Here is a 25880-nt window from a genome sequence, read left to right on the forward strand (position 1 = left end):
ACCCTACTAGAGGAAGGCAAAAGCTTAGATGAGTGCAATGAATGACAAACAGAACAGCTCCTTCCAGAGGAAAATGGGATAATTGAAGGAGTCTAAATTGATCAACTGTGGCCAAAGTCCACTGTGTAATTCCAATGTTCTCTGAGAAATCTGTAACTAGTACTGCCTCTTGCCAATGCTAGTTCCAGTAGTCTGCATTGCCACAGACATCGCTCCTGAATGTCCTTGCTCCAGCATGGTGGTGTTTTCTTCATCCATCACTGGTTTTGCATTGCTCCTTCCTGCACAGCAGAGCTGCAGGCTGCTGCAGAACTGGGCAGGAACAGGAAGCAGAGATCCTTGTGTGGCTGGATGAGAAGATTGGCTTTTGCTGAAAGCCTCTGCCAGACAATGATTTCACCTTCCACAGTTCCTAACTTGGCCCGTCCCAACAACTTACATCACTCTCAAAGAGAAATCAAATTCTCAGAAGGAAGAGAATGTTCTTCCTTCCCTGAACAAAAACATCAATGTCCTTGACCTGGGAGAGATCCGAAAGCCTTTGGACATACCCAGACTGCACATTCTGACTTGGCTGTATCTCCCTCATACCTTTCACCCAAGTAACAACACTCAAACACAGCTCCCAAAACTACCTGAACTCTTGGCCTTTGCCTGAGCAATCAACACCTACCCTCCCAACGGTTTTGGCACCAACACTATTCCAAGCAAAGCTGAAGTTCCCCGTTTCACCTGTTGGAGCTCCTGGAGCAGGTCCACCGGAGAGGAGGAAGGGACTGGAGCATCTCCCTGCCAAGGAGAGGCTGAGGGAGCTGGGGCTGTTCAGCCTGGAGAAGAGACACAGCTGAGAGGGGCCCCCATCCCTGGGTGTCCCTGTCTGCAGGGAGGGCTCCAAGCAGGGCCCAGGCTCTGCTCCAGGGGCCCAGCAATGGCACCAGAGGCAAAGGCAGAAACTGAACATGAGGAAGAGCTTTCCTGTGCACTGGAACAGGTTATCCAGAGAGGAGGTGGAGTGTCCCTCACTGGAGATATTCCAGAACCATCTGGACACAGCCCTGTGCCCTGTGCTCTGGGATGACCCTGCTGGAGCAGGGAGGTGGCACCAGATGAGCCACTGTGGGCCCTTCCAGCCTGAACTGTACCGTGACTGTGTGTGTGTGAAAACAGTGTACTTCCATTTTCTGAGCAAGTGAATGTTCCCTGAAGCTAGCTAGCGTTAAACTGTGTGAAAATAGTGACCACAGCACCTTTTCTCTCCAATCTGTATTCTAGCAACATCTTTAGCCATAGCAGAAAAATAACTAACACTGTTATTTTGCAACATGATCCATTTCCATAATGAAAACTCATTGCTACTTTTTGATCTGTAGCAGATCTAATACAACAGCACCTTCTTCAGTAAATTAAATTGGCTGCTAAATAAATTTGAATTACTAAGTAAACTTGAATTACTCTTCCTGCCCATGTGCTCTTAACAACAGCCACACATTTTGTCTATCTGTCCCTCTGCCTTCAACTGACTGCACTAATTCCCTCAGATAGCTCAGGCAGCTCTGGAAGACTTAAGAAGTTACAATGTCCTGGCTCACTGCAAAGGCTGCTCACATCTGTCTTTTGATTCTTGGGCAGGGCACCATTACTGACAGCAAGGTCTCCTCTATGCTGAAGGCTTCATGCTGGAGCTCCCACCTGGACCCAGGATGTGCTCTGTGACACAGTGAGGCACTGGCACTAAGGGATCCATGTCTCAGGAATGAAGATAGAAACAGCTGCTGTATGGGGGGGAAAGTGGGAGAAACAGCTGCTGGCATAAAGTGACACAGCCTCGTGCAGCTGCCATGAAAACTGTCATCTGAAGGGCAAAATCTGATGTATTGCAATGAGGCTAATGATAAAAAGATAAAGACCTGCATTGTTTCAGACCTTAAAAAAGGGCCTTGGCCAAGGCAAAGAGAATTTTGCAGGTTGCCAATAGTGCCTTTCACGTTTACAGAGTACACTGTGCATGATTATTGTGCACAGAAGAAAAATTCCAGATGTATTTCCCATGGCTTAATACCATGCAGTGGCCTCTAGATAAACATCTGCAGAGCTCCTGTACCCTACTGGGCCAGACCCTTAGCTGGGAAAATGGGCAAAACACTGCTGTATGAGGGGAAAGTGGGGGATTTGTAACAGCTGAGGAGCTGCACAATAGTTTCTTGAAGTAAGAGGTGATGCCTATTTCTAAGGGAAGGAGTAATTTACATAACAGACAAACACACATGCATAGATGCTAATGCCAACATTTGCATCTTTCACATGTAACACACACCACACGAGTCACAGAGCTCTCTCTGAAGACTGCATAGTGTTGAAATAAGCAGTGCAGAAATAGGAATGCATTCCCTTCCAAAGAGCAAGACTTCCTCCCACCTCTTCTGCCTCCAAGTTCATGGACTATGCATTTCATCAGGATTCACTGCATCAGCCAGGATTCACCACCTCAGCCAGGAGCTCTACCTTGGTTGAGTCTGACAGTCTTTCTAAGTCTCCTGCCTGTACTTTTGTGTAGCCTAACAGATGCCGAGAGTGTCCTGCCTCCCTTCCTGAGTGTTCCTCAGTTTCTGACACAAACATCAGCACTTCTGTGATGTGGTGACTTCTGATCATTGTGGCCATCCCTTTTTCTGGCTTGTGTGTCAAAGAAGACATGGTTTAGCTTCTCCAGACACTTCTCCAGCTCTTCCTGGGTATGTTCCAGTTGTTTGCTGACATTACTAGGGGAAAAAGAAGAGGACGGCGGGGACAGCTCGCTTTCTCTCTCCCTCCTGGCCTCTTCCACATGTGGGTTTTGTTTCATTAGAACAAGCACGATGATAATCAAGATCAGGCAAAGATACACAACCCAGACTTCTTCCTTTTTGGAGGTGAGATATCAGGAGCTGGTCGTGCCTATTGATGCACTCACAAGGAAGAAGCCAAATGGACCAAACATCACCAGTGGTCAGAACTCCCCAGCTGCCACCACACACAGGAGGACTGGTGCCAGGAATCAAACCACTGGGGATGTCACAGCTGGATTTTCTAAATCAGTTCTAAAGATGAAAGCAGCAAAACCAGTGAGCAGAAAAATTTTAGGCAGCAGAAAGACACAAGATCATCTGTCACAGCTCTGTATGATCTTAAAATAGCAGCATCTCTCCTCTTTTTTTGTTATGGAGCTGCAGGTTAAATGATCCTTACTCTTTAACCTTCCTTCTGTTAGAATGTTCCAGTTGATATCTTTCCTGAAGTGGTAAGTTCTTCCTCTAATTCAAAGAAAAGTTAGGATTTCCCTCCCCAAATTAAGATAATGTGTTATCCTTTAGGAGTGATTAGATGCTAAGTCTACAGTCTTAGCATCTAAAAAATCCAAGTGAGACAAGGCAATATGAGTCACCTGAAACACAGGATCAGTAGGACCAATTTGTTGGCTTCTTTCTGTCTTTGCTGGTCTTGGGAGTCCCCCTAGAAGTGGCTGCTAGGACTCTGGAAGTAATTCCAGCTGAACTCGGTAGGGATCCCTTGGAGATTCTTTATGGGCTGCTCCTCGGTGACTCTGCCCCCTGATTACTCAGAGATGGGCAGCCCAAGGACCAATAAATGCATTTCTACTGATCAAGCTCAGGAGAAAGGGTTGGACAAACGTCTGATTAGTGCCCAGTGTCCAGGGTAACAGCCAAAATGCCAGCAGGGACAAGCAGCCACCAGGACAGGACCAGCCTGTGAGGGGGCAGGTGGGCCATCCCCTAAAGGCCTGAAGGGTCTGTCTGGAATGGGACTGCATTTCCTAACCTTTGCTTGGGGGATCTGTTTACAGAGGAGGGTGCCAAACCTAAAAGGAGCAGAGATCACACCCAGATTTCTGCTGCCTCTGTGTGCAAACATTCTTGGCCTCACCCTGCCACAGAAATAACCCTAAAATTCTTCACTTTCTTCCCAAAAGTGAGACATTTCCCCTGCTTTGCTACAGTGAATGGTCTGAGACAAGTTACAGTGTTCCTGTATGATGAGGCTGACAGCTGGTCTGAAAGCCTCACAGGGTCAGACCCAAAGACAGTCAGAATTTACCCCTGAGATTTTGCAGCCACGGTGAAACCTACAGTGAAAGCCAGGAAGATAAATCAATGAAAGAAGATGTTCTGGACACAAGGAGAAGATGTTCCTGTTATGGGACATTAAGTGTGTACAAGAAGGATGGGTGTTGTCTCCGTCTCAACAAACGACACCCGTAACCCCTTATTCTCTTTGGAAGCTGATCCTCAGCTTTCAGGTTTCCAAGACTGATGCTATGAAGGAAATTTTGCTCTAGAAGCACTGTGGTATTTCCCATTCCCTTTTGCCTTGTCTTTAGTTCATTCCTGAGGTCACAGCTGTGCTGGATATTCCTGTAAGCAGTTTGCTGCCGACAAGCCTGGGCCTGGCACTGCTGCCCTACATTTAGGTGGGCAGTCAGCAAAGAGATACAGTACCCCCAATCCAGTCACCCTGGTGGCACTCAACTCAAATGCCAGGCACAAAGCTCAGGAGAGGATGCAGAAACAGGCAGGTCAGAATTAAGCTCAATTTTGTATCAAAACTGAGATGCATCTCCTTAAAGCAAGAACAGTGGAACAGAGATGTCCAGGCAGATCAGAATATCTCCCTTCTCCCTCACTGCTGTACATCATTAATGCCTTGGGGCATAGACCAAACCTTCAGCCACAGGTAGTACAGTCACTAGTAGAGCAAAGCCCTGACCCAAACCTGACACTGCTGTAGTAAGAGAGATCACTGAAACCCTGAACAGCACTGAAATCCTAAAGAAAGAAATACTAAAAGGGGAAAACACACAGCTTTAAAAAACACATCATTAAGACTGCACTGTGGCCTCTCTGAAGGGGAAAGGATGGATGGAAGTAGCCATGGCATTTCCTAACTTCTAATACCATTGCTTGTTTCCTTCGAAACAAATATAATACAGCAAAGCTGAAAAGTGAAGTACAGACTGCTGTAGTTTCAGACACCTCTTCAAGATACAATCACTAATGAAATAACTTGGGCACATCTGTCAAAAACTCAGGAGGCATCACCTTGGCTATAAAAACAGGGAGTAGACAGAAAAAGGCAAAATGCTTTGTCCACGGTTGACTCATGGCACCGACCTCCCGGGACACTCAGGGACAGAAGGTGTCACACTGGTAACATCTGCCTCTCCACACACACAGGTGAGCCCTCCAATACTGAAGTACAGAAAAAGGAACTGGCTTTGCAGGTCAGGATTATTCAGACCTCTGAAAAACAACAGGAGTTGTTCTCATATTAGAATGGATTTTTCCCTGACCCCTTTGAAGATAACTGCTGGATGGGGTTACACCAAACTCCCACCTCACTGGTATCTTTATTCTAATTGTGAATGCCTGATGAACAGCATAAACATGAGGCAATCACGTAAGAATGCTTTCCAGAGTACTTCTGCAGCCCTCCACAGCAAGGATTTTATAACATTTTAGCAGCTCTAGCTTTACCTGAGACATGACAAGGAAAAAAAACCTATTTACGAGACATCTCCTGCATAATCAGCCAGGGAAGAAAACAGCTGTGGCTCCAAGGTCATGTAGAAGATGCTCTTGAATCTCAGTAAATGGCATGAAAACACGAAAAGTGTGACAAGGACACAGCTTTTGTATATTTAATGCAAAATCCTGGAAATAAAAAAAAAATACTGTTTAAGGTTGTTCTATACAGTCAAAGTAACAGCTGTGCTCTGTGGCAAATAAAATTAAAATGTGTTGACCTTGATTTCCAGTTTTCACCTATTGACTTCCAGAAGACAAAGTCATTTCTCCATGTTTCTCCTCATCATGTATGTTACCCAGATTCAGTTTCTCCTTATGCCCAGACAGGAATTCTTTAAAATATTATTTTAAAAAAAAGAAAAAGAAAAAAAAGGTCTCACAAATCCAAGTGCCTGCATCAGAGCTTAGTAATAAAATTAATTTTTTAGAGCCAAGATCAGGTTTTTAGTTTTTCACAGCCAACGTTTTTCACCATCTCTCAGCTGCTCTCAGCACTCCCTGGAATGTGCCTGCACTCCCATTCTCACTTTTCACAAAGGTTGACTGGGCTATAAAAGGGAGGAATGCACTGCTCCCTAGGAACACCTGATGACATGTGGCTTTTCACAGCACTTCTTTCAGCATTTTTTAGGCTTGGTGGGGAAGATTTTCTGCATGAACTTAAGAGATGGGTTCAGTGACTCAAGCAGTATTGACTGGAGACACACATTCAAAAAGCCAAAATTTAATACAAATCAAATGGAAGAGCTGTGACAGTTCATTTTACTACCACCCAGTAGCTGGCATGCAGCTAATTTCCCCTCTGAGGCACTGGTGGTTGTAACTGGGCTACTTATAAAGTAAACTTTATTTAAGAGCTGATTGTACATCCTTCCTAGCTGTCCACAACCTGGCTTCAGCAACAAAAATTTTCCCTGTTTTCCTGGAAACAACTGTCCTTTCATCCCTAGGCTGGATTAAATCATGATGTGCAGTTTTATTCTAGGGCTGTACTTGACAGTAAAAGAGATGAATGAGCAAAAACGGTTCTCACTCACTTTCCCCCAAAGACCCTGAGCTCGTGCTCCTCCATGTCAGGGATGGCAAACACTGCTGGTGTTTGCTGGATGCCAGCACCTGCATTCACACAGACTCATGGAGTGGAAGCATCCAACTATCCACTGCTGGATCTTGGTTCCAAACCCATTCCCTGCTGGATGCATTGCCACCTCAGCTGCTAGAAAAGCTCTGCTCTATTTAAAAGCAACAGGAGAATGGGATGATCTCATGGTATAAACAACAGAGTCTACAGTTCATGTCAATTCTACAGGAAGAAAAGCAGATCCTTCTACACTGCCGACCCTTTCAAAGGTGCCTCTCTCCAATGTGAGAGCAGAGGAGCACCATGTAGGCTGAGTTTTGGGGTCACATGCATAGCAGGCAGATCTGGTTTAAACTTCTAGATAAGGCACCCTGGAAGAGGATCCAGAGAATAATGCATGACATTTCCTACTGCACAGCATCTTTCTACCATTGTTCAGTTTACAGGAGATCTGGCACGGTTTCAGTTTAAGTGACTTTTCTAGAAGAAATTAAAGCGAAATTCCTCTTGGGAAGTTGTGAAATTGAATAAGCCTGTGTTAAGTGTCCTGTGGGACTCTGAAGGGGATTCTGCTGAACCTTGGCTTTTCCTGCAAGCTCCCGAGCACTTCCGGATAAACTGGCCGTTCTTCTTGCGGATGCTTCCCTTCAACTCCACGATCCTGGCAGATTTTGCAGCTTAAAGAGGGGAGAAAAAAGCTGTAAGAGATGTTCAGTCATCCCATACAGTGAGGCCCCAGTCTGCAAAGCACAGGGCAGGACTGAATCCCTTTCTTCTCCTCACCATGCAAAGTTCTCCTACCTGTTTCCATAAGCTTCAGCTCTCTGCACAGCTCCTCCTGCATCTTCTTTCTGTAGTCTCCAAACATGGCTCTCATGAGCTGACGCTTCTTCACCAGTGGAGCCTTGTCACTGCGCAGTGTCCTGATTGCCCTGAGAGCCTCCTCAGCTGCAGCAAAGGAGAAACAACACACAGGTTAAGGCTCCCTGCTCGCTCTGCCCCTGCATTCCTGCCAATGCTTCCCCCAGGAGAGAGCTCTTCTTCACTTCAGTGCTTACCTTGCTTTGGAGTGGGTTTCTGTGTCTTCAAGCCAAGTTCCAGCTGGTTCACACACCAGTCCACCTCTTTCTGCAGCTGCTCATCTGACTGCAATCAACATGAGGCACAGTGAGCAAGAGGAAATAAGTCACCCAAAAATTACAGCAGCAGCTGCTACACAGGATGAAAGGGAACTCCATAAAGTCAGCACTATTTCAAATATCATGTTCTGGTGATCGCTTTATAGACTTCATGTTGTTTTCCCTCTGGTGTTTTTCATCAGAAACTAAGAGCACTGTGCAAACGTTTAGTTGCAACTCACTGTCTCTATTAGATGGATTTAATATGGGGCTGCCATTCAGAGGGTGCTGTTTTCTGGAAAGCTGTTCAGCTTTCAAATAAACTTACAGATGGAAGAAATAAACATTAGCGATAAAAAACCCCTATCCCTAAACCTGCAAATCAAAAAAAAGCAAACAATGGACAAAATCAGAAGCTGAGTCTTTTTTCTCAGCTCCTCTGTGCTTGCTCAGCCAGAAATGTATGAGGAGAAGGGAGATGAAGCCCATGGAGATGGAGGAAGCCAAGTCCCATTCTGCAAAGCCAGCTGGCTAACTCAGCAGTGGGAGAGGGAAACAGGGCTGCACCCTGAAGCAATTCTTAACTGTTATGTACATGTAAATACAGATGCCCTCACACTGTCTCCTTTCACCTACAACAGTGTCCTTCCAAAGGACTGCAAGGGCTTTACCTGACCTTCAACTCTTCCCATGTCCCTGGTGCTCAGCAGCGTTTATTGGTAGGACTGGAGGTGAAGGAGACCTTTGGATGGAATGTTCCAGAGGCAGGGGAACACTCAGTGCAATTTCCTTGTAGAATATTAAGGAAAATAAGGTTTTGTGTAATCTTGTATTATAGTATTGATCAGCTGGCACTGTTTGTTAATAGTATCTACATCAGTGCTGGAAAGTAAAATAAAATGAAGACCTGGACCTTAGCAGAACAGAAAACCTCAGGGTGTGCCTTAATGTTGTGTTTACACATAACTTGCAACTTCAGTTGATTTCTGGGCCATGCCCTACAGAGGAACCTTCTCAGAAGCACCCTTGAGCTTTACCACAGGCCCTTGGCTACACCAGGTGGCAGCTCTGTGCCTTGGCTTTGCTCCTTGCACTACAAAAGCAATTCATCCTGCAACAAGCACATCAGAGCTACAGGGCCTGGCTCAGCACCCACAGGCACCAGCTCGGCACCTCCTACCTCCATTTCCTATTTTTATTTTCTTAAGAAAACATGGCATCCAGCTCCCCAGGATTAGCTGTCACAAGCCTAAACATGAAATGTTTCTGCACAAATCTGAAGGACCATTAACTTCCTTTGCACTGGTCAGGTTCCTCAGCTGTGTAGCAGAGAAAGCAAACTGTAGCAGAATAAGCAGCAACTGTGGTCTTCCAGCTTCCATCTCAGGACAGTTTGCTAATTGTTCATCTGTGCAAAGAGATAAAGTGTCTCCAGCTCAAGGGTTTATAAACTATGAGATCCCATCAGTATTTAACTACCTGAGAGGTCTTCTCATCCTGTTGGGAAGTATCCGTATTTTGACAGCTGTTAGCTTCTGCCTTTGCCTTCCTGCTGCTCTCAGTTTCTTCTGTTTTCTTTTTACTGACAGGTGGTTTTTGTTTCTTCTTTTTCTTCTTCTGGGCAGCTCCACCTCCTGTTGATTTCTCTGTCACTGGCTCATCTGGAGGGGCTGTCTCTGTTTGGGGGATCTTTGATGTGACATGGCTTCTATCCTCTTTGGGTACATTCCCTGACACTTGAGTCACCTCAGGCTTCTGCAAGGCTGCAGCCTGTGGCAGAGCTGCTGATTCAGCAGGCAGTGGAGAATCTGCTGTGTGTTCTGTATGTTGGCTTGCTGGAAGTAACTGAAGCTGAGGACAGTCTTCATCTGGGATGGCAAAGTTGAAAGCAAACTTGGGTTCTTGTCCAGAAGCAGCAAACCTCAAGGCTGCATTCCAGTTCTCCTGCTTGGTGGCTCTGACATTGTTCTGTACCTGCTCAGCACCACTGTCACCAGGGTCAGCTTCTGGGTTGGTCTCAGAAAGCGTGAAATCAAATCGGAAGCTGCTGCCAGATGATGTGAACAACTCTGGCCTTGCCTCAGGGGTTGGGTCAAAGTGTTTCACACCACCTGCAGCCTGCCCCTTGCTTGGCTGTACTTCCACAACATCAGGTTTCATGCCTAGAAAAGAGAAAGAATATTGCTGCAATGCTGGTGTTCTCAATACACCAGTTTCCTACTGAGGGGTGCCACTTCAGCTTCCACTGTAAGGCACTGCCCAGAGAGGTGACTCAATCTAATGCTGCAACCTAAGAAATCTACAGAAAAGAACTAAATTTCACCATCCCCCGACGGACAGCTCAAGCTCACCTTTCTCCCTGCTCCTCTGACCCTCATCCATCTTGAGATGACAATCCCCAAACACATTGCTTAGCACTTGTTGCTTCTCTGCAAGAGGAGTCTCAGGGCAGCGCAGGACCTTGAGAATGTGTTGGGTCTCTTCTGCTGCTCTCAGAAAACACCAAGAGAGACAAGAAACAGTTTATGGTGGGCCTTAAAATCCACACTGTGGGATGCTGATGACTGAGTCTTCTCTGAATGTGCTGTGTTCATACCACCTCTGACTAATCCATAACTAGCATTCAACTGAAAGGGAACTCCAAGTGCTTCTAGAAGCTCAAATATTGTGAGATGTTCCTAGAGAGGGAAAAAAAAATCTTAACTGCTTATTACATACAGTCAGACTCTTGCACTGCAGTAAGTGCACTGCTAATGGCACAGAAGCTACAGAGGGCTTAGCAACTCTTCCCTCAAGGCAAAGAAATCCCAGAACCTAGCTCAGTGTCTCTTCTCTGGAAAACTGGAAAAAACTGAGTAGAGAGCATACCCTGAAAAGCAGGACTCTTGCTTGACTCTTACAAACCAGCCTGACCACAATAGAAATCCAAAGTTTTAGTGCTAGAGCAAATCCTCTAAAAAACAGAGTTGTTCTGTGACAGTGGTCCCCAAGACCTCCATTTGGAAATCCTAGATATAGTCTTGTAGTGTTTGTCTCACATATTTTAAGCCACAGAACAACTGGGGAGTAGTGCTGTGGAACAGGCACATCCCACCTCTCCCGGCTGCAGTGCCCGACCACCCTCTGGGGAAAGAACCTTGCCCTAACATCCATCTAATAGTCCCCTAACACAGCTCCAGCCATTCAGGTCCTGTCCCTGGTCACAGAGAGCTGAGATCAGAGCTGCCCCCCCACTGCCCCTCAAGAGCAGCTGCAGCCCCAGTGAGCTCTGTGCTCCATCTCCTCTTCTCCAGCTGAAAAACCAAGTGCCCTCAGCTGTTCCTCCTATGGCTTCCACTCCAAACCCTTCCCCATCCTTGTGTCCCTCCCCTTGGACACTCTCTAACAGTTTTAGATCCTTCTGATATTGTGGTGCCCCAAACTGCCCCCAGCACTCGAGGTGAGGCCGCCCCAGGGCAGAGCAGCTCAGGACAATTCCCTCCCTGTCCTGGCCAGTGATGCTGGGCCCGATGCACCCCAGACCGTGGTGGGACAGAAGTGGGAAGTATCTTCACAGCATCTGGGTGTCAGGGTGCTGAGCACATGTACCCTTATTTCAAAGGGTTTGGCTGGCTGCAATCCAGGCCTGTTACGCAGCAAGAGCTAAAGAAAGCTCCTGGGAGCTGCTCTCCTCCCTCCCCTGGGAGTTACTCTGAGCCAAGGATCTCATGCATACAGTGCTACAGCCAAATAACTCATTGATCCAGACCCTGAATTCCTGGTAGAGCTTGGATCTGCCTCCTTACCAGACTTCTCCAGGGACTGGGACTCCAGGAAGAGCCTGGGTACCATCAACAGCACTGCTCAGCTCTCCTGGCTCACATACTGTGCAAAAGGGCCCTTTCCTGGCCAGGGCACTGCTTCTGCTGCCTCATTCCTGTGCTCAGCTCCTGCCTCCCCTCCAGGAGCTGCTTTCCCTGCTGCTGGGCATGGGACTGGCACAGGACACAGCTGTAACAAAATGGTCTCATCACAGAATAGTTTTGGTAGAAACTTCAAAGCTCATCCACCCCTGCCATGGGCAGGGACACCTTCCACTGTCCCAGGCTGCTCTAAGCCCCGTCCAGCCTGACCTTGGACACTGCCAGGGATCCGGGGGCAGCCACAGCTGCTCTGGGCACCCTGTGCCAGGGCCTCCCCACCCTCACAGCCAGGAATTCCTTCCTAATATCTGATCTAAGCATAATCTCTGGCAGTGGGAAGCCATTCCCCCTCATGCTGTTCCTCCATCCCTTGTCCCCAGTCCCTCTCCAGCTCTCCTGGAGCCCCTTTAGGCCCTGGAAGGGGCCCTAAGGTCTCCCCAGAGCCTTCTCCTCTCCAGGCTGAATAATCCCAACCCTCTCAGCCTTAATTCTTCTTGGAGCCTGATGCTCAAGCACAGGGTGTGGGCACCTATCAGTCACTGCTCCATGCTCAGGTGCACCAGCAAACATTCACCTGAGCATCTTACACAGGGTTCACAGCCCTCTCCAGAGGTCAAGTACTGACCTGGAGCAGGACACTGGTCTGCAGCTCTACAAATTGGACTGATGAGCTCAAACTATGACCTTATAGACTTTATCTTCCATGTAATTCTCCCCTGGAACAAGCTTCACAAAAATAAACCTACTGGTGTTTAAGGGCCAGACACACTGGCACAGTATTTCCCTAAGAAGGAAAACAAAGGCAGAGCTGTAGCAGAACCAAACAAGCCATTATATGGGAAAATAAGAACATGACAGAGAAAACAGAAAACAGGGAGAACAAACACTGAATGAATGAAAGATGAAACTACTCCCAGAAACACAGTCCTTAAAGCCCAGTGCTTTATGTTGTTTTGTGTTTAGAACAAATCCCAAATAACACAAGAATGAGGAACATAAAGGAGAGAAGAAACAGAAAAATGCCCAGATCTGCTAAATCACACCCAAGGCCAGAATATGGGGGGAAAGAGAAACATACCTAGCTCGGGGTGTGGAGCGAGATGGAGATCTGCCTCCAGCTGCGAAATGCACCACTGCAGCTCCTCCTGGAACACACCTTGGGGAGCCTTGGACATCGTGTGGGGAAGACAGAATGTTTAGAAGCACAAATCTCTCACCTCCGAAACTGATTCCAAAACTGAACTTTCTGAAGCTTTCTCCCCTCTCCCAGGAGATGAGACCTGGCTTTACACTGGATGTCTGCTGTGTAACAGCTCATTTATACCATAAATCAATACAGCACAGGGACACATGTCCTGTGTGGAGAGCACCAAATGAGCCTTCTGCATTATAAAAACTACAGCTCTTACTAGCAGGAAACCCCACCACTCCCGGCAAGCCAGGACTTCCCGCAGACATTTTTTTCATCTGTTTCTCCACCTGCCCCTTTATAAGGCCCCAAATGAAAAGATTTCTCTTTTTTTTCCTGAAGCTTAGGCAATGGCATAATGTGTCCATAGAAGGACATGTCCCTTTAGCACAGCTCTGGCAACACACAGAATTTATCTTTAGGCTAAACACAAGCCCTTGAGGCCCCACGTGCTGTACTTCTACGCTGGCTGCCTCCTACTAAGCAGGTGGAAGTTAAGGTTTGCAGCCCGCCTGGGGACAAAGCACACTAAAACACTGGGAACGAAAATATTCAGGATAAGGAGACGAGCAGGGATTGGGAAAGGCACCGGCGCTGGGAAGGCCTTTAAGGACAACCTGCGGTGCGAGGGGCTCGGCGCGGGCCCAGCAGCAGAGCCAGCAGAGCCTTACCCGCTCCATGCCGGGCTCCTCGTGCCGCCGCCGGAGGAAGCGGCCCCGCCGCACCGCCCACCTCCGTTCACGGGCCGCTCCCGTGTGGGCTCCGGGAGCAGCTCCGCCCGGCCCGGGCCGGCACCGCCAACCGGAGCTCGGGGTCCGCTCGGGGCCTCTCCGGAGCCCGCTCGGACCGCTCGGGCCCCCAGACCCTTCGCGGAGCCTCCGCGGGGCCGCCGCCGGCCGGGGCTGAGGGTGGGGCCGGCTCGGTGTGCACCGCCCTCAGCGCTCCGGCCGCGGCCGCGCCCCGCGCTCCCGTTCCGCCCGAGAGGGCCCGGGCCCGGCGGGGCCGAGCCGCCAGCGCCCTCCGTGGCAGCGCATCTGTGACCGCCGAGCCTCCCCCTGCTCCCCCGGGCCCCACAGCGAGCTGTCGGACACACGCGTGTCCATGACCGGGCCGGGCCGCGGGTGTCCGGCGGTGCCGCCTCCCCTGGGCCCAATGCCCGCAGGAACAGCGCTGGCCCCTCACGTGCCCGCCTGACACGGGCCGTGCCAGCACGCAGCACCACGGGCAGGCGAGAAAGGTTAATACACACCTACAGGTACTGTCTGAGCCCATTTCTGTATTAATTTCCTTTTGATTATTTAATTTTGTAAGTAAAAAGTTAGACACCTTGTTTCACAGGCATTTTTCCCCCTTGGATTGTTCCCAACAGCAGCCAGAAGATCCCCATGAGGTCAGTCCTGCAGCAGCACAGCACGTCACAGCACGGGGTTTGTGTCTCTCAAATGCTTCAAACCGTGGAGGTTATAATTTCTCTTGACATTGGCAGCTGATGTTAGAAATTCTCCAAGGCTGACAGTGATTCCAGAAGGGCTCTAAAGTGCTGGGAAAGCACTTCCAAATGTTGCTGCTAAAGATTATAAAATGGTACTGGAAAAATTGGCACACTTCTGCCAATCCTAGCCAGACTTCTGTCTGCCTTACAATCTCCACCCTTGCTGAGACTTAGCCATTGTCTAAGCCCTCCCCTCATTACAAAAACCACCTCAGTGGTTTGAAACTTATCCAAGGTTGTCTTGAGATTTATCTCGAGGTTTATTCGGAGTGGTTGAGTAGGGTCAAAATTGGCATCAGTCCTCGCATTCAATAGTCCAAGTGTCAGGAAAAAAGCTGACAGTCAAGTATTGGAGAAGATAATGAGCACAAAATAATGAGCTATCGTATCTGTCTTGACAGGCCAGAATCCCACTGCAATTTTCCTCTCCCTCAGTGCCTGAGCTGGACTGAGGGCTCGTGAGCCTGTCACCACCAGTCTGGATGCATCCCTAAAGCAGAAGCTCCCCATCCGTGGCCTGAGGAATGCACAAACCCATCAGGTGATGCAAAGGCTCTTCCTGGTATGGCTGGCACAGAGCCTGCAGAACCCATCCAGACAGAGCAAGGAGTGAAAGGAACATTGTTTTCTGTGGCAGGATGCTGTCCATGTCTCCAGCTCTGTGGACTCAATGGCCATGCAGGAAAAAGGCACAAAGGACCAGCAATGCCTTGGTATTCCTGGGTTTGATCTCTGCCCTGAGGATTCAGCCCCACAGCGGCGCCGAGTCAGCGAGCTGTGGCAGCCTTGTGCTGAGGACACACGACAGAAGGGCTGTCAGGAGATCCAGACGTGATCCTCAGCTTCTGCTGACACAACAGAAACCTTGTCACGGGAAGAGCTGTGAGCTGAGCTGGTGGAAGCTGATGTCTAACAAGTCATGGCTGCCCAGGAGCAAAGCAAACAGCAGGCAGAGGAATGGGAATGGCTTGAGCCTGCCTTGGGCGCAGAGCAGGTTCGTGTGTGCTGTATAAACCGTGCAAAGGCTGGGACAGTTCCACACTGCTGTCAGATGGCAACAGGAGCACCTGTCTGGGGGCAGGACAGCTGTGCAGTCCCATAGGTCACTCCAGGACTGGCATTCCTTGCCAGCAAGAGCTGCCTTCTCTCCCCATGCCACCAACTGAGCACCAACAAATTCGTGGCAGGCATGGCTGTAACTGGAAGCTGGAAAATGCAGCTCTTTGGTATGAGGCTCCTTGGAGGGAGTTGCAGGAAGGCATTGGGAAAAAATAAACCAAAAGAGAGAAGGGGGGTGGTTGCCAGAGCTGCTAACCACAGTGCCAGGGAGCCCTGGAGGGCACTGGGACAGCCCAGCGTCACATGCCTGACGCATCCTGTCTCCAGACTTCCTCGCCGGCGATGTACGTGGCTTGCACATACAGGTTGTCATTCAGCATTAGGAAATCTGTGTTGGACAAGAGAGAAAGAAAGCAGCTGTCAGAAGGGAACTGCTGGGGCTGGCTGGGGAGGACTGAGCTCAGTGGGCTTCTCCCCACCCCAGGATGGCACTGCAGTGCAATCCTGGCAATGACAGCTCTGCTTTCTGCTCAGCTGAGATGTAGGGGGCACTCCAAAGGGTTTCCCAAACACTCCAGCATCCAAGGGAAAAACCACTGGAGCAAAAGACCAGAGCAAATCCCAGGTCTCCCTGCAACTCCCACTGAAAGAGGGGATGAGCATGTGCTTACAGCAGCCCCTACTTTGCTCCAGCACTCGTGAGCCCTGACACCATTGTCTCCATACCAGTACGTGCTGTGCCCATACCAGTACCTGCATCGGAGTCATAATCCAGTGTCCCCTTTTTATGTTCAATCCCCAGGAGCTGAGCGGGATGCAGAGACGCCGCCTCCAGCGCAGTCTCTACCGAGCACCCTTGGACAGAGAATTGGGGAGACGTTAGGGCAGCCCCAGCCCCCTTGCCAGAGCAGCCCAAATCCCCCTGGACAAGGCAACTGTCAACCAGGCAGTTGACAGACCCAAGCTGGAACACCCTCAGCACAGCCAGCTGGAGCTGGGAAGGGAAATATCCCTGCAGGAGAGAGCAGGCATAGGAAAACTGAACACTTACAGTATGGAGAGGGGAAAATCATTCACTTTTGTGAGGAAGAAGCAGGAGAGTTGACCTCTCATTAGTTCTATGGGTTAAAATGAAACTTCCCCTCAAAAAGGGGCCCATCTGAGGGCACTGATCCCAGCCCTTGTCAATGTCTCAGGTGAGAGGGAACATTCCTGGTGGAATGGACACAGCTGGCAAAAGCAAGACTTCCTCCCATGTCAACATAGGGAGCAGCAGCTTGTGGACAAGGCTCTCTTACCTGTGGCTTCTTGGAAGTGTCGCACACACGTGTCCATGGTTGCCACGCTGCCACTGAGGGTCTTTGTGCCTGGGAGAGAAACAGGATGGCACTGAGCAGTGCCCACAGCTCACAGCAAGAAGCAGGGCACTAGGGAAGCGTAATGGGACCAGAAGTGCAGAAATCCTGGGTGGCAGGAGGAGCAAGCTGAAGGGCCTGCAGCCACTTCCTGCTGGGGCACAGGAACCTGGGTGTTACCCACAGCTCCACCATCAGACCAGCTGGACTGGGTGAAACCAGCTCACAATGCAGGCATCTGCTGCCAGAGGAAGGGAATGGAGAAAGGAACGATCCTGCTCTGAAATCCCTTCCCAGTCTTCACCTACTCGGGAATTTGAAACTTAGGGAGTTTCAAGCAAGGGAGCTAGCAAGAAGTGGTAGTGTTATAATAAAGACAAGGGACAATAAATATCTCTTAAGATTTCTCTGTCCTTACTGATCCCCTGAACCTCTGGCACCCTTGACACTGGGTAATGAGGCTTTCAAAGGTGTTGCAGACAGCTACAACTGGACAGATTCCTCCATAAGGGTGGCACACTTCTCCTCTTTACCAGGAGCTTCATTCTCCCCAAGGCCAAGTCACTGCAGATCCTTCAGGCATCAAAACCCAAGAGGGTGGTACAAATGCTGCCACACACTCCCAGGGACAGCAGGGTGTGCTCAGCTCCTCAGGAATGCTGCCAGTGGCAGCAGTGTCCCCAGCTCTTCACCAAGGGGGACAGCACTTACCTGCAATGTAGGTGTTCAGCCCATCGATCTCCACCACCTGCTGACCCAGCGTGTGCCGACCCGGTGCCAGCCCCATGCCAGCAATTGCATCTGTCACCAGCACCAGGCCTGTGGAACACAAGGAAAGGGGTCCTGTCAACTTTGCAGCTGATTTTGCTGCAGCTCCAAGCACTGTGCCCTCTTGACCCCCCTGGAGAGGGACCATGTGTCTCCAAAGCAGGAGGACTGAGGGATCAGCACACGTGGCTGTGACCTTCCAGGCAGCAACGGCAGCACGAATGTCTTGTGGGAGATGGTGCAGTGCTCAGAGTGGCTGGTGACACTGTGGGGACTGCCATGGCTCACCTTTGGGGTGGGCTCGGTGGGCGATGCGCAGGGCAGCGGGGTTGGTGTGGATGCCATCAGAAATCATTCCATAGAAGACCCTCCGCCCAGCAGGAATCTTGTCACTTGTCAGCAGCCCCACAATGCCAGGGTCACGATGGTGGAACTGCTCGAGGGGAGAGAGGGAACACACTGGCTGAGACTCTTCCCCTCAGGGGATGCAGCTGTCATCTCTATCACACAGTGCCTGACAGCTTTACCAGGCAAACCTGGGCATTGCCTTGAATCACAGAATCACAGGATGGTTTGAGTTGGAAGGGACCATAAAGCTGATCCTGTTCCAACCCCTGCCACAGGCAGGGACACCTTCCACTATCGCAGGTTGCTCCAAGCCCCGTCCAACCTGACCTCGAATGCTTCCAGGGATGGGGCAGCCACAGCTTCTCTGGGTAACCTGTGCCAGGGCCTCCCCACCCTCACAGCCAAGAATTCCTTCCCAATATCCCATCTATCCCTGCCCTCTGGCAGTGGGAAGACAAGGAAGAATGTCCTGCCACTTCAGGCCCTTGTCCAAAGCCCTTCTCCAGCTCTCCTGGAGCCCCTTTAGGCCCTGCAAGGGGCTCTGAGGTGTCCCTGGAGCCTTCTCCTCTCCAGGTGAGCACCCCCAGCTCTCCCAGCCTGGCTCCAGAGCAGAGGGGCTCCTGCCCTTGGGGCATCTCCGTGGCCTCCTCTGGACTCTCTCCAGCAGCTCCACGTCCCTCTGCTGTTGGATCCCAGGGCTGGAGGCAGCTCTGCAGGTGGGGTCTCACCTGAGGGGGCCGAATCCCCCCCCTCCCCTGCTGCCCACACACAGGAGGAAGTCTGGGTGCACACGGCCAGGGCATGTCCAGCTCTCATCCACCAACACTTCCTAGTCCTTCTCAGGGATGAATTTCAAGAGTGCTACAGCCTTGACTCTCTTTCAGATCCAGAAGTAGGAATGTGAAGCCAGAGGTTCAGTGCCAAAACCTCATTGCAAAGCATAGTATGAAACCAGCTGGGGAGGACACAGACCCATGGGCAGAGGGACAGAAAGCCCAAAAGCAGCCCTGGAGCAGGGCAGGTGCCTCTGGGGACTCACCGGCAGCATGGCATTGAAGAGGTGAGTGATGAAGGTTGCTCCGTGCTGCACAGCCTCCTCAGCCTGGGACAGATTAGCCACTGAGTGACCTGGGAACAGAGAGCAACGCCTGATTCCTCTGCCCACTGATTTCCTTACAGGAGTAAAGACACTCCATCACTGGATTATGCTCTAAGGCCCACCCTGGCCTGAGGTCTGAGGGGCAGCCTCAACACAGATGTGTCTGGCCATGACCTGGGGGGACTCTGGCGGCGGGTGTTTCACCTGAACTCCTTCAGTGTTCACATCACAGCTGTCACAAATGCTGCCTTGCTCACAGCACGTTGCCTTCAGGCTGGGTTTGAGGTCCAGTGACACACCTTTCTGCTGGCCTCAGATACTTTAAAGTTTTGTAGAGAGCTATCACGGGATACCCTCACAACAGCCAGGAAAGAATATGGGAATTAAACTATCCAGAAAGAAAATTCTGTTTCCCCAACAGGACAGCAGCTCTGTGGGCTAACCTTGCCTTTCTGGAGTTCTTTATGTAGCTGTGGGATAAGAGATAGTCTGCTGTATGAATGCCCTTCTCACCTGAGGTTTAATTTCACCCTGAATAACTTCCCCCCCACCCCCTTAAAAAAAAAAAAAAGACTTCTTCAATGATCTGAGACAAAGAAGAGTTTGTGAAGCAAAGGAAAAAAAACCGCAGCCACTTCTAAGTCAGAGACCAGCCAGATGTTGGAGTGAGAGGTTCCTACAGCACTTGTGGTTGAAAAACAGAGTATTCAAACCAACAGTAACCTTTGGAAAATGATTTCACCTGTCGCATAAGACCTAAAGCAGTGGAACTTCAGAGTTTGAACCCTTCCACATCATCAAACCTCCAGGTAAGACTGCTACTCTTCCCTGTGTTAGAACAGCACCTTGTGTTTCCTGCAGGGGCTCCTCAGTCAATACAAACTTTGGCCCTTGCCATGACAGATTGATGGCATCCAGTGAGGTCCCCCTTTGTGACAGGTCTGTCATCTCCACACCGGCCAGGCTAAAGAGAATCCCACCCCGTCCAGTTGCACCGAGACACTGTTAGAGATGCCACAGCCCCAAGGGAGGGGCTGCTGGAGCCCCCCTAAGCCCTGGGTGCCCCTGCCCTTACCCAGGGAGACACAGATGCCCCGCTTGGTGAGCTCCTGGATCACCTCACTGCTCCTCCTCATCTCAGGGGCCAGGGTCACTATCTGGACACAGTCCAGGGAGCCGTAGGTGGCAAGCAGGTCCTGGAAGGCACCTGCCTCAAAGGTGCGGAGGCAGTGCTCTGGGTGAGCACCCTTCTTCTCCTTGCTGATGAACGGCCCTTCCAGGTGGGCTCCTGTCCAAACAGGAACAAAGAACCATGACCCTTCCTCCCCCTACCAAGGACCAAGAAACCTGCTCTGCCTACTCTGCTCCAGTTGCACTCTTGCCATTTTTCTGCAGCAAAACACATGGCTCAGGTAACTGTGGGCTCAGCACAGGCAGAGATGCAGTGCTGGCCACTGGCCAAGCCAAGCCACCCCACTGCCATTGCTCCAGGGGGCCCAAAGGGGCTGAAGCGGTGTGTGTATGATGACAGAGAACACAGCAAAGGCCAGGCCTGAGGGACAGGGTGGGTCTGTGCCCACCTGTGCATCCCTCCCACCGAGAGCTCCAGCCCCTATTTGTGCTCTGTAACTTCTTTCACCTCAACTGTGAACAAGATAATTGCCCACTTAGAGTAGCACCACAGAGGGACGAATCCACTTACCCAGGATTCCTGCTCCATGGGCTCCACCATTTCTTACACTGATCTGAGGGAGAACCTAGAGAAAGGGGTTTGTCAGACATGGCACTCCAGACACAGCCCCCCAGCCTGCCAAATCAGACCCAAACATCAGGTCCGCAGGGAGATTTGTAGCCGGACCACTTGGGACCATCACAGCCCACAAAGGAAAAGCTGTCTCCAAGGCTTGGTGTGCAGAGCTCACCTGGGAGACATGGCTGTCTCAGCATTCTAAAGGCTGAGGGAGAGAAACCCAGGGTACAGTCCAGCTCCTCATGCCCACAGCTTTTCTGCCCTGGCAGTTATCCCAGTCTTGGCCCATCCACCTCCTGATACCAACCTCAGTCCCTGAGCACCCTGCGGATGGGAAGGGAGAAGGCGCCTTACCTGGTGGTACACGGATGGAGGAGAGGTCACCAGGGTGGGACAGAAAGAGGTCACTCCATGGGAGAGGATTTTCTGACTGACCAGGTCAATACCTGATTTGAAGTCATCCGTAGCCAGAGAGAAGTCCACCCCGAAGCCTCCTGCACAACAAACAAAACAGAGGTGAAACTACAGCCTGCTCAGTGGATGTGTCCCATCCAGAAACACTGAAGAAAGATTTTGTGTGACTGGAGGGAGATGTTCCATTTGTAGGGCTCTGACACAGAGGGCTCCACCGCCACTTCTATCCTACATTCCAAGGTTCCATAAGTACAAATCTCACCGTTGCTGCCCCCCTGAAATGCTCTTCCCCACAGCACCCCAGTGTTTTGCAAGCACGACCTTTTTATTTTGATGCAGGGCAAAGTGTGAGGATTCCCAGCTGAAAAGGGATCTCACTTCCAGCTTTAACTACCACAGAACAAGCCCTTTCCTTCTGAAGAGAGCTATTGCAGGTAAGTGTTTGTTCCTGTGAGAGGTCTTGCCCTCTCCTCCCATGTCCTGGAAAGGGTAGGGCAGGCATCCTGCCAGTGCAGGGGCAGGATAAAATAGAGATATAAAAATGAGTTCAGAGGAAACCCTCACCTGGCCACAGGGGATCACTTACACAACAGCAGCAACCACAGGCAAAAGTGCTCTCTGCCATTAGTTGGGTGACTCATACCTCCCTGGAGTAGCTGAAATGTGGCCATGGGCAGGACACCCGGTGTGGGGCTGGGGGTCAGGGATGGACAAACCCGGGACGCCCCCAGTCCGTGAGTGCATGTAGCTTCACTGTACCATTGATCTGGACATCAATGAAGCCCGGGGCGATGATGCTGTCTTTGCAGTCCAGCTGGACATCAGCAGAGCCCTTCTCGTCAAAGAAGAGTTTCTCTGGGTTGAGGATCTTCCCCTCTCGCACCCACAGGTCCTCCCTGGAGGGACAATCACACACACCAAGCTCTGGTGCCATCTGCAGCACGTGGAGCAGGTGGCTGTGCCCCAGTGACAGTGATCCTGGGCAGAGTGGATCCCACCGGCACCTCCTGCCACGGGCTCTGCGATGTGTGCCAGAGCACAGCTGCTCCTGCAGCTGGGACACGGCGGGCAGCCCTCTCTGCCTGGCTCTGGCTCTACAAAACTCACGGGAATGGGATTTTCACGCGCTGCCCCTCAAAGGTGGTGGTGGTGGCCAAAGGGACAAGGGGCTGGCAGAAGAGGCAAAACAAGAGGGACGGTACACCACACCCGCCCCATCTCCCTCCAGAAGCTGTCAGAGGGGACACGGGACACGGGAGCGCGGCGGGGCGAGGGCCAACAGCCGATGCACAGGGGGAACTGGCGACCGTCCCTCGGGCACTGCAGGTGCCAGGTCAGGTAGGCAGCCCGTCCGGGAGCCCCACACCCCTGGCACCCCCGCAGCCTCGGTACCCCCGCAGCCCCGGTACCCACGGACACCACGATACCCCTGGACAGCCCTGGTACCCCTGGAGATCACGGTACCGCCAGCAGCCCTGGTACCCCCAGCCACTGCGGTACCTCCCGCCTCACCTCTGGAGCCGGTGGTCCCTCAGGATGCGGCAGTTGGTGAACTGCAAGATGGGCGCGTCCGACACGGATTTGTTGGACGGCATCGCGGAGCAGCGGGAGCCGGCGGGAAGCGCGAACCCCCCCGGTGTCCGGCGCACGGGGCGGGGACCGGGCGTGCCGGAGCAGGGCCAGGCCGCGGCTCTGGTGCGAACGGCTGCCGTGGGACTGGGCAGCCGGTGAGGGGCGGAGGCACCGGAGCACCGCCCCGGGGGCAGGCGGAGGGTGAGCTCCCTCCCCTGCCCGGCTCTCTGAGCCGACGCTGTGAGGAACCAGCCCCGCGGTGCCCGAAGAGCGCCGGGCCCGGGGCGGTGTCCCCACTCCGGGGCACCGGGACCGGGGGGCGGGGCCGCCGCGGGGGGCGGGGCCTGGGCCCGCGGCACCGCCTGCTCCCGGTCACGTGAGCGCGCTCAGCACGTGCCGGAATTCCCCGCCCGCCCTGCGTCACGTGACCGGCTCCGAGGAGCCGCCATCACGAGAAGGGCGCCGCCATCTTGAGAAGGTCGGCGCGGAAACCCTCTCCGTGAGACCGCACCGTGAACCGGCATCGTGGGACCCCGCTGTGGGACCCCCTCAAGAAACCCCATCCTGAGATCCCCGTCCTGACACCTCCATCCCAAGACCCCCGCTGTGGCACCCTGGGCCCACTGCCCCGCCGTTACCCGAGGGAAGCTGACGAGACGCGGTTCCACCCCGGTGATGTGTGCTCCGGCACTGCTGATGAATCTCTCCCAGGAAAGATAAATGATGGGGACTGTAATTGTGCATGAATGTAACACCCCTGTCTGGCCTGGAATTGGATTTTAATTAGGTTTTGTGCCATACTTATCATTCCATGATGTCAGTGCTTGTCCATACTACAAGCTGCTCCTGTTGTCAGCAGGATGCTGGGAAAGGGGCCTGAAAGGGAGAGATAGGAATGATGCCAGTTGAGGCTGGGAAAACTAAGGGAAGCACTGTTTTGGGAATTTGAGGCTGAGAATGGTTTCAGGCCACGGAGATGCCCCAAGGGCTGGAGCCCCTCTGCTCTGGAGCCAGGCTGGGAGAGCTGGGGGTGCTCACCTGGAGAGGAGAAGGCTCCAGGGAGACCTCAGAGCCCCTTGCAGGGCCTAAAGGGGCTCCAGGAGAGCTGCAGAGGGACTGAGGACAAGGGATGGAGGGACAGGACACAGGGAATGGCTTCCCACTGCCAGAGGGCAGGGATGGATGGGATATTGGGAAGGAATTGTTCCCTGGGAGGGTGGGCAGGCCCTGGCACAGGGTGCCCAGAGCAGCTGTGGCTGCCCCTGGATCCCTGGCAGTGCCCAAGGCCAGGCTGGACATTGGGGCTTGGAGCAGCCTGGGACAGTGGAAGGTGTCCCTGCCCATGGCAGGGGTGGCACTGGGTGAGCTGTAAGGTTTTCCTCATGAAATTATGCACATCTTGGACACTCAGCACTGTATTGCTGGGAATGATTTTTAGCTTCATAGAAGTGGAGCTGAGGAGACCTCAAAATTAGTTGAGCAAATGAATTCTAAAAACAGCTCTCAGCCCTGCTTATTTGTCTGTGAAGAAGAAAGGACCCATCTGAGCTGCTAAATCGAATTTGGATGTCAGAAGCATGTGTGGCACCCAAACTGCCTGTGGCCAAAACAGGTCCCTTCCCCAGGAACACACAAGCTGACAGGGCTGTGACAGTAACTCTAGCTGGCAGTGGAAGAGATGTCGAGGTAAAGGCAAATACTGACTGCACACATAGGAACACCCACCATAAATACCCCACCTTGGGCCCACCTGGAGCAGTGACAGAGCTTCACCTAAGGGCCCTCCAGCCACACAGGTCCAAGGCTTCCTCAGGCTGCCAGTCCCAAGCCTAGATCAGAGCGCTGAGACCTCCCATCTGCACTGCTGGGAGAACAGAATAGCCTGTGCCAAGCGATGGGAATCTGCTCCTTGAGGCTGTAGGTATGGCATCCAGCCCCACCCATGGCATGTACTGCTAAAGCCTTACCCCTTTGGATGTTCTCCTTTTATTTCTCAGCGTTAAATTAACCCTGGCTTGCATCACCCATACTGCATGCTCCTCTAATTCCATATTCTTTCTCTCCACTGCCCTAGTAACAGGTGGAAGGAATCACAGGCTGTAGTTTCACTTGCACTTTCTTTAGCAAAGGTGGTTTTTTTTCTCCAGGTTGAGTTATTTTTAACCTGGCTCAATTCCCAAATTAGGTCCACTGCCTGGCAGCAAGAGCAGCTGTACCTGCGCACTTGGGAGGAGCTGGGGAGCACATGGAGCAGCTGTGGGAGCAGGGCTGGGGCTGGCACTGCTGCTGCATGAAGAAGGGCTGTTGAAATATAGCCCTGTCTTCTGGTTTTCACCAGCATTCACAAAGATGTCTAAGAAATTGTCCCAAGGCACACATGGAGGCTGCTTAGAACACGCTGCCAGTGTTGGGAATAGACATGATTTCCCAAGATTGGTCCTCAGCCTGCCTCATGCAGACAGCCATCAGGAGAGGGTGGCTGAATTCACTCTCTGCCACTCAAGTCACACTCTCCCCCTCTGCCAAAGGCAAAGGAGGAAAGCACAGGTGTAACAGCATGGACAGGGCGGTTCAAAGTGCCAGAACAGGGTCTGGAATTTACAGAGTCCCTGGTATCCCCTTGATGAATCCCAAAGAGCCAGACCTGATCCTGCGAGGGCAGCTTGTCCCATCAGCAAAAGGAAAATGGCAAAGACGAGCCACCAGTTCTCCAGCTTGTGCTCTGTCAGGTCAGAGAGAGCTGTCAGGGGTCTGTGGGTACCTTGTGGGTACAGTGTGGGCCCCAAAAGCCTCAGCCTTTAAACACTGTAAGGTCAGGACAGGATTTTTCCCTGTGTGCTTTTGTGTCGTGGCTTGGCAGAAACCCAGTGATGTGAGTCACAAAGCTGTGGCTCTCAGGAGCTCACTGAAGTGTGTCTTGCAGAAAAAATAACAGCATTTATTAGCTTTAACAAGAACAAAAATGGAGAAGCATTTTGGGACACAATCCTTTGACCCTGAAACAGAAAATTCCCACTCCAGGGCAAGTGGCATTGGGAAGACTTGCTCTGGGTTTGATTAAATTACATCAAGAGAAAAAGATGGTTAATAGCTGTAAAACTAAGGCCAGAGGCGGTAAGTCCAGTGTGTCAGAGACAAGTAACTCTCACCTGAG

General features: G+C 51.5%; 2 protein-coding genes across 2 annotated transcripts; both read right to left on the bottom strand.

Annotated features, from left to right (window-relative positions):
* Positions 1–5678: 5678 nt before the first annotated feature.
* On the bottom strand, positions 5679–13791 carry C14H8orf33 (chromosome 14 C8orf33 homolog). The gene is made up of 7 exons (XM_069029951.1): positions 13541–13791; positions 12759–12846; positions 10130–10264; positions 9258–9940; positions 7719–7806; positions 7462–7608; positions 5679–7337 (listed from the first exon to the last, which is right to left on the bottom strand). Exons 1-7 carry the CDS (start codon positions 13547–13549, stop codon positions 7141–7143), a joined length of 1347 nt encoding a protein of 448 aa, XP_068886052.1. The 5' UTR covers positions 13550–13791; the 3' UTR covers positions 5679–7140.
* A 361-nt stretch (positions 13792–14152) lies between these two features.
* AMDHD2 (amidohydrolase domain containing 2) lies at positions 14153–23035 on the bottom strand. The gene is made up of 11 exons (XM_069029998.1): positions 22667–23035; positions 21914–22050; positions 21095–21234; positions 20693–20747; positions 20066–20278; positions 18931–19019; positions 17832–17976; positions 17487–17594; positions 16719–16787; positions 16174–16275; positions 14153–15808 (listed from the first exon to the last, which is right to left on the bottom strand). The coding sequence occupies exons 1-11, from the start codon at positions 22747–22749 to the stop codon at positions 15720–15722; spliced, it is 1230 nt and encodes a 409-aa protein (XP_068886099.1). The 5' UTR covers positions 22750–23035; the 3' UTR covers positions 14153–15719.
* Positions 23036–25880: the final 2845 nt, after the last annotated feature.

Source organism: Aphelocoma coerulescens, chromosome 14, assembly GCF_041296385.1.
Source record: "Aphelocoma coerulescens isolate FSJ_1873_10779 chromosome 14, UR_Acoe_1.0, whole genome shotgun sequence".
Classification (NCBI taxonomy): Eukaryota; Metazoa; Chordata; class Aves; order Passeriformes; family Corvidae; genus Aphelocoma; species Aphelocoma coerulescens.

What these genes read in the sequence shown, in the direction of transcription:
- C14H8orf33 (XM_069029951.1), bottom strand. An exon ending in GAAACCCACTCCAAAGCAAG is followed by an intron (nt 7,609 to 7,718) that starts GTAAGCACTGAA and finishes CCTTTGCTGCAG; the next exon opens with CTGAGGAGGCTCTCAGGGCA. An exon ending in GCTGAAGCTTATGGAAACAG is followed by an intron (nt 7,338 to 7,461) that starts GTAGGAGAACTT and finishes CCCCTCTTTAAG; the next exon opens with CTGCAAAATCTGCCAGGATC.
- AMDHD2 (XM_069029998.1), bottom strand. Translation starts at nt 22,749, where the DNA reads ATGCCGTCCAACAAATCCGTGTCGGACGCGCCCATCTTGCAGTTCACC. An exon ending in GGGCATCTGTGTCTCCCTGG is followed by an intron (nt 19,020 to 20,065) that starts GTAAGGGCAGGG and finishes CTCTGTTCCCAG; the next exon opens with GTCACTCAGTGGCTAATCTG. An exon ending in GCTGAACACCTACATTGCAG is followed by an intron (nt 16,788 to 17,486) that starts GTAAGTGCTGTC and finishes TTTCTCTCCCAG; the next exon opens with GCACAAAGACCCTCAGTGGC.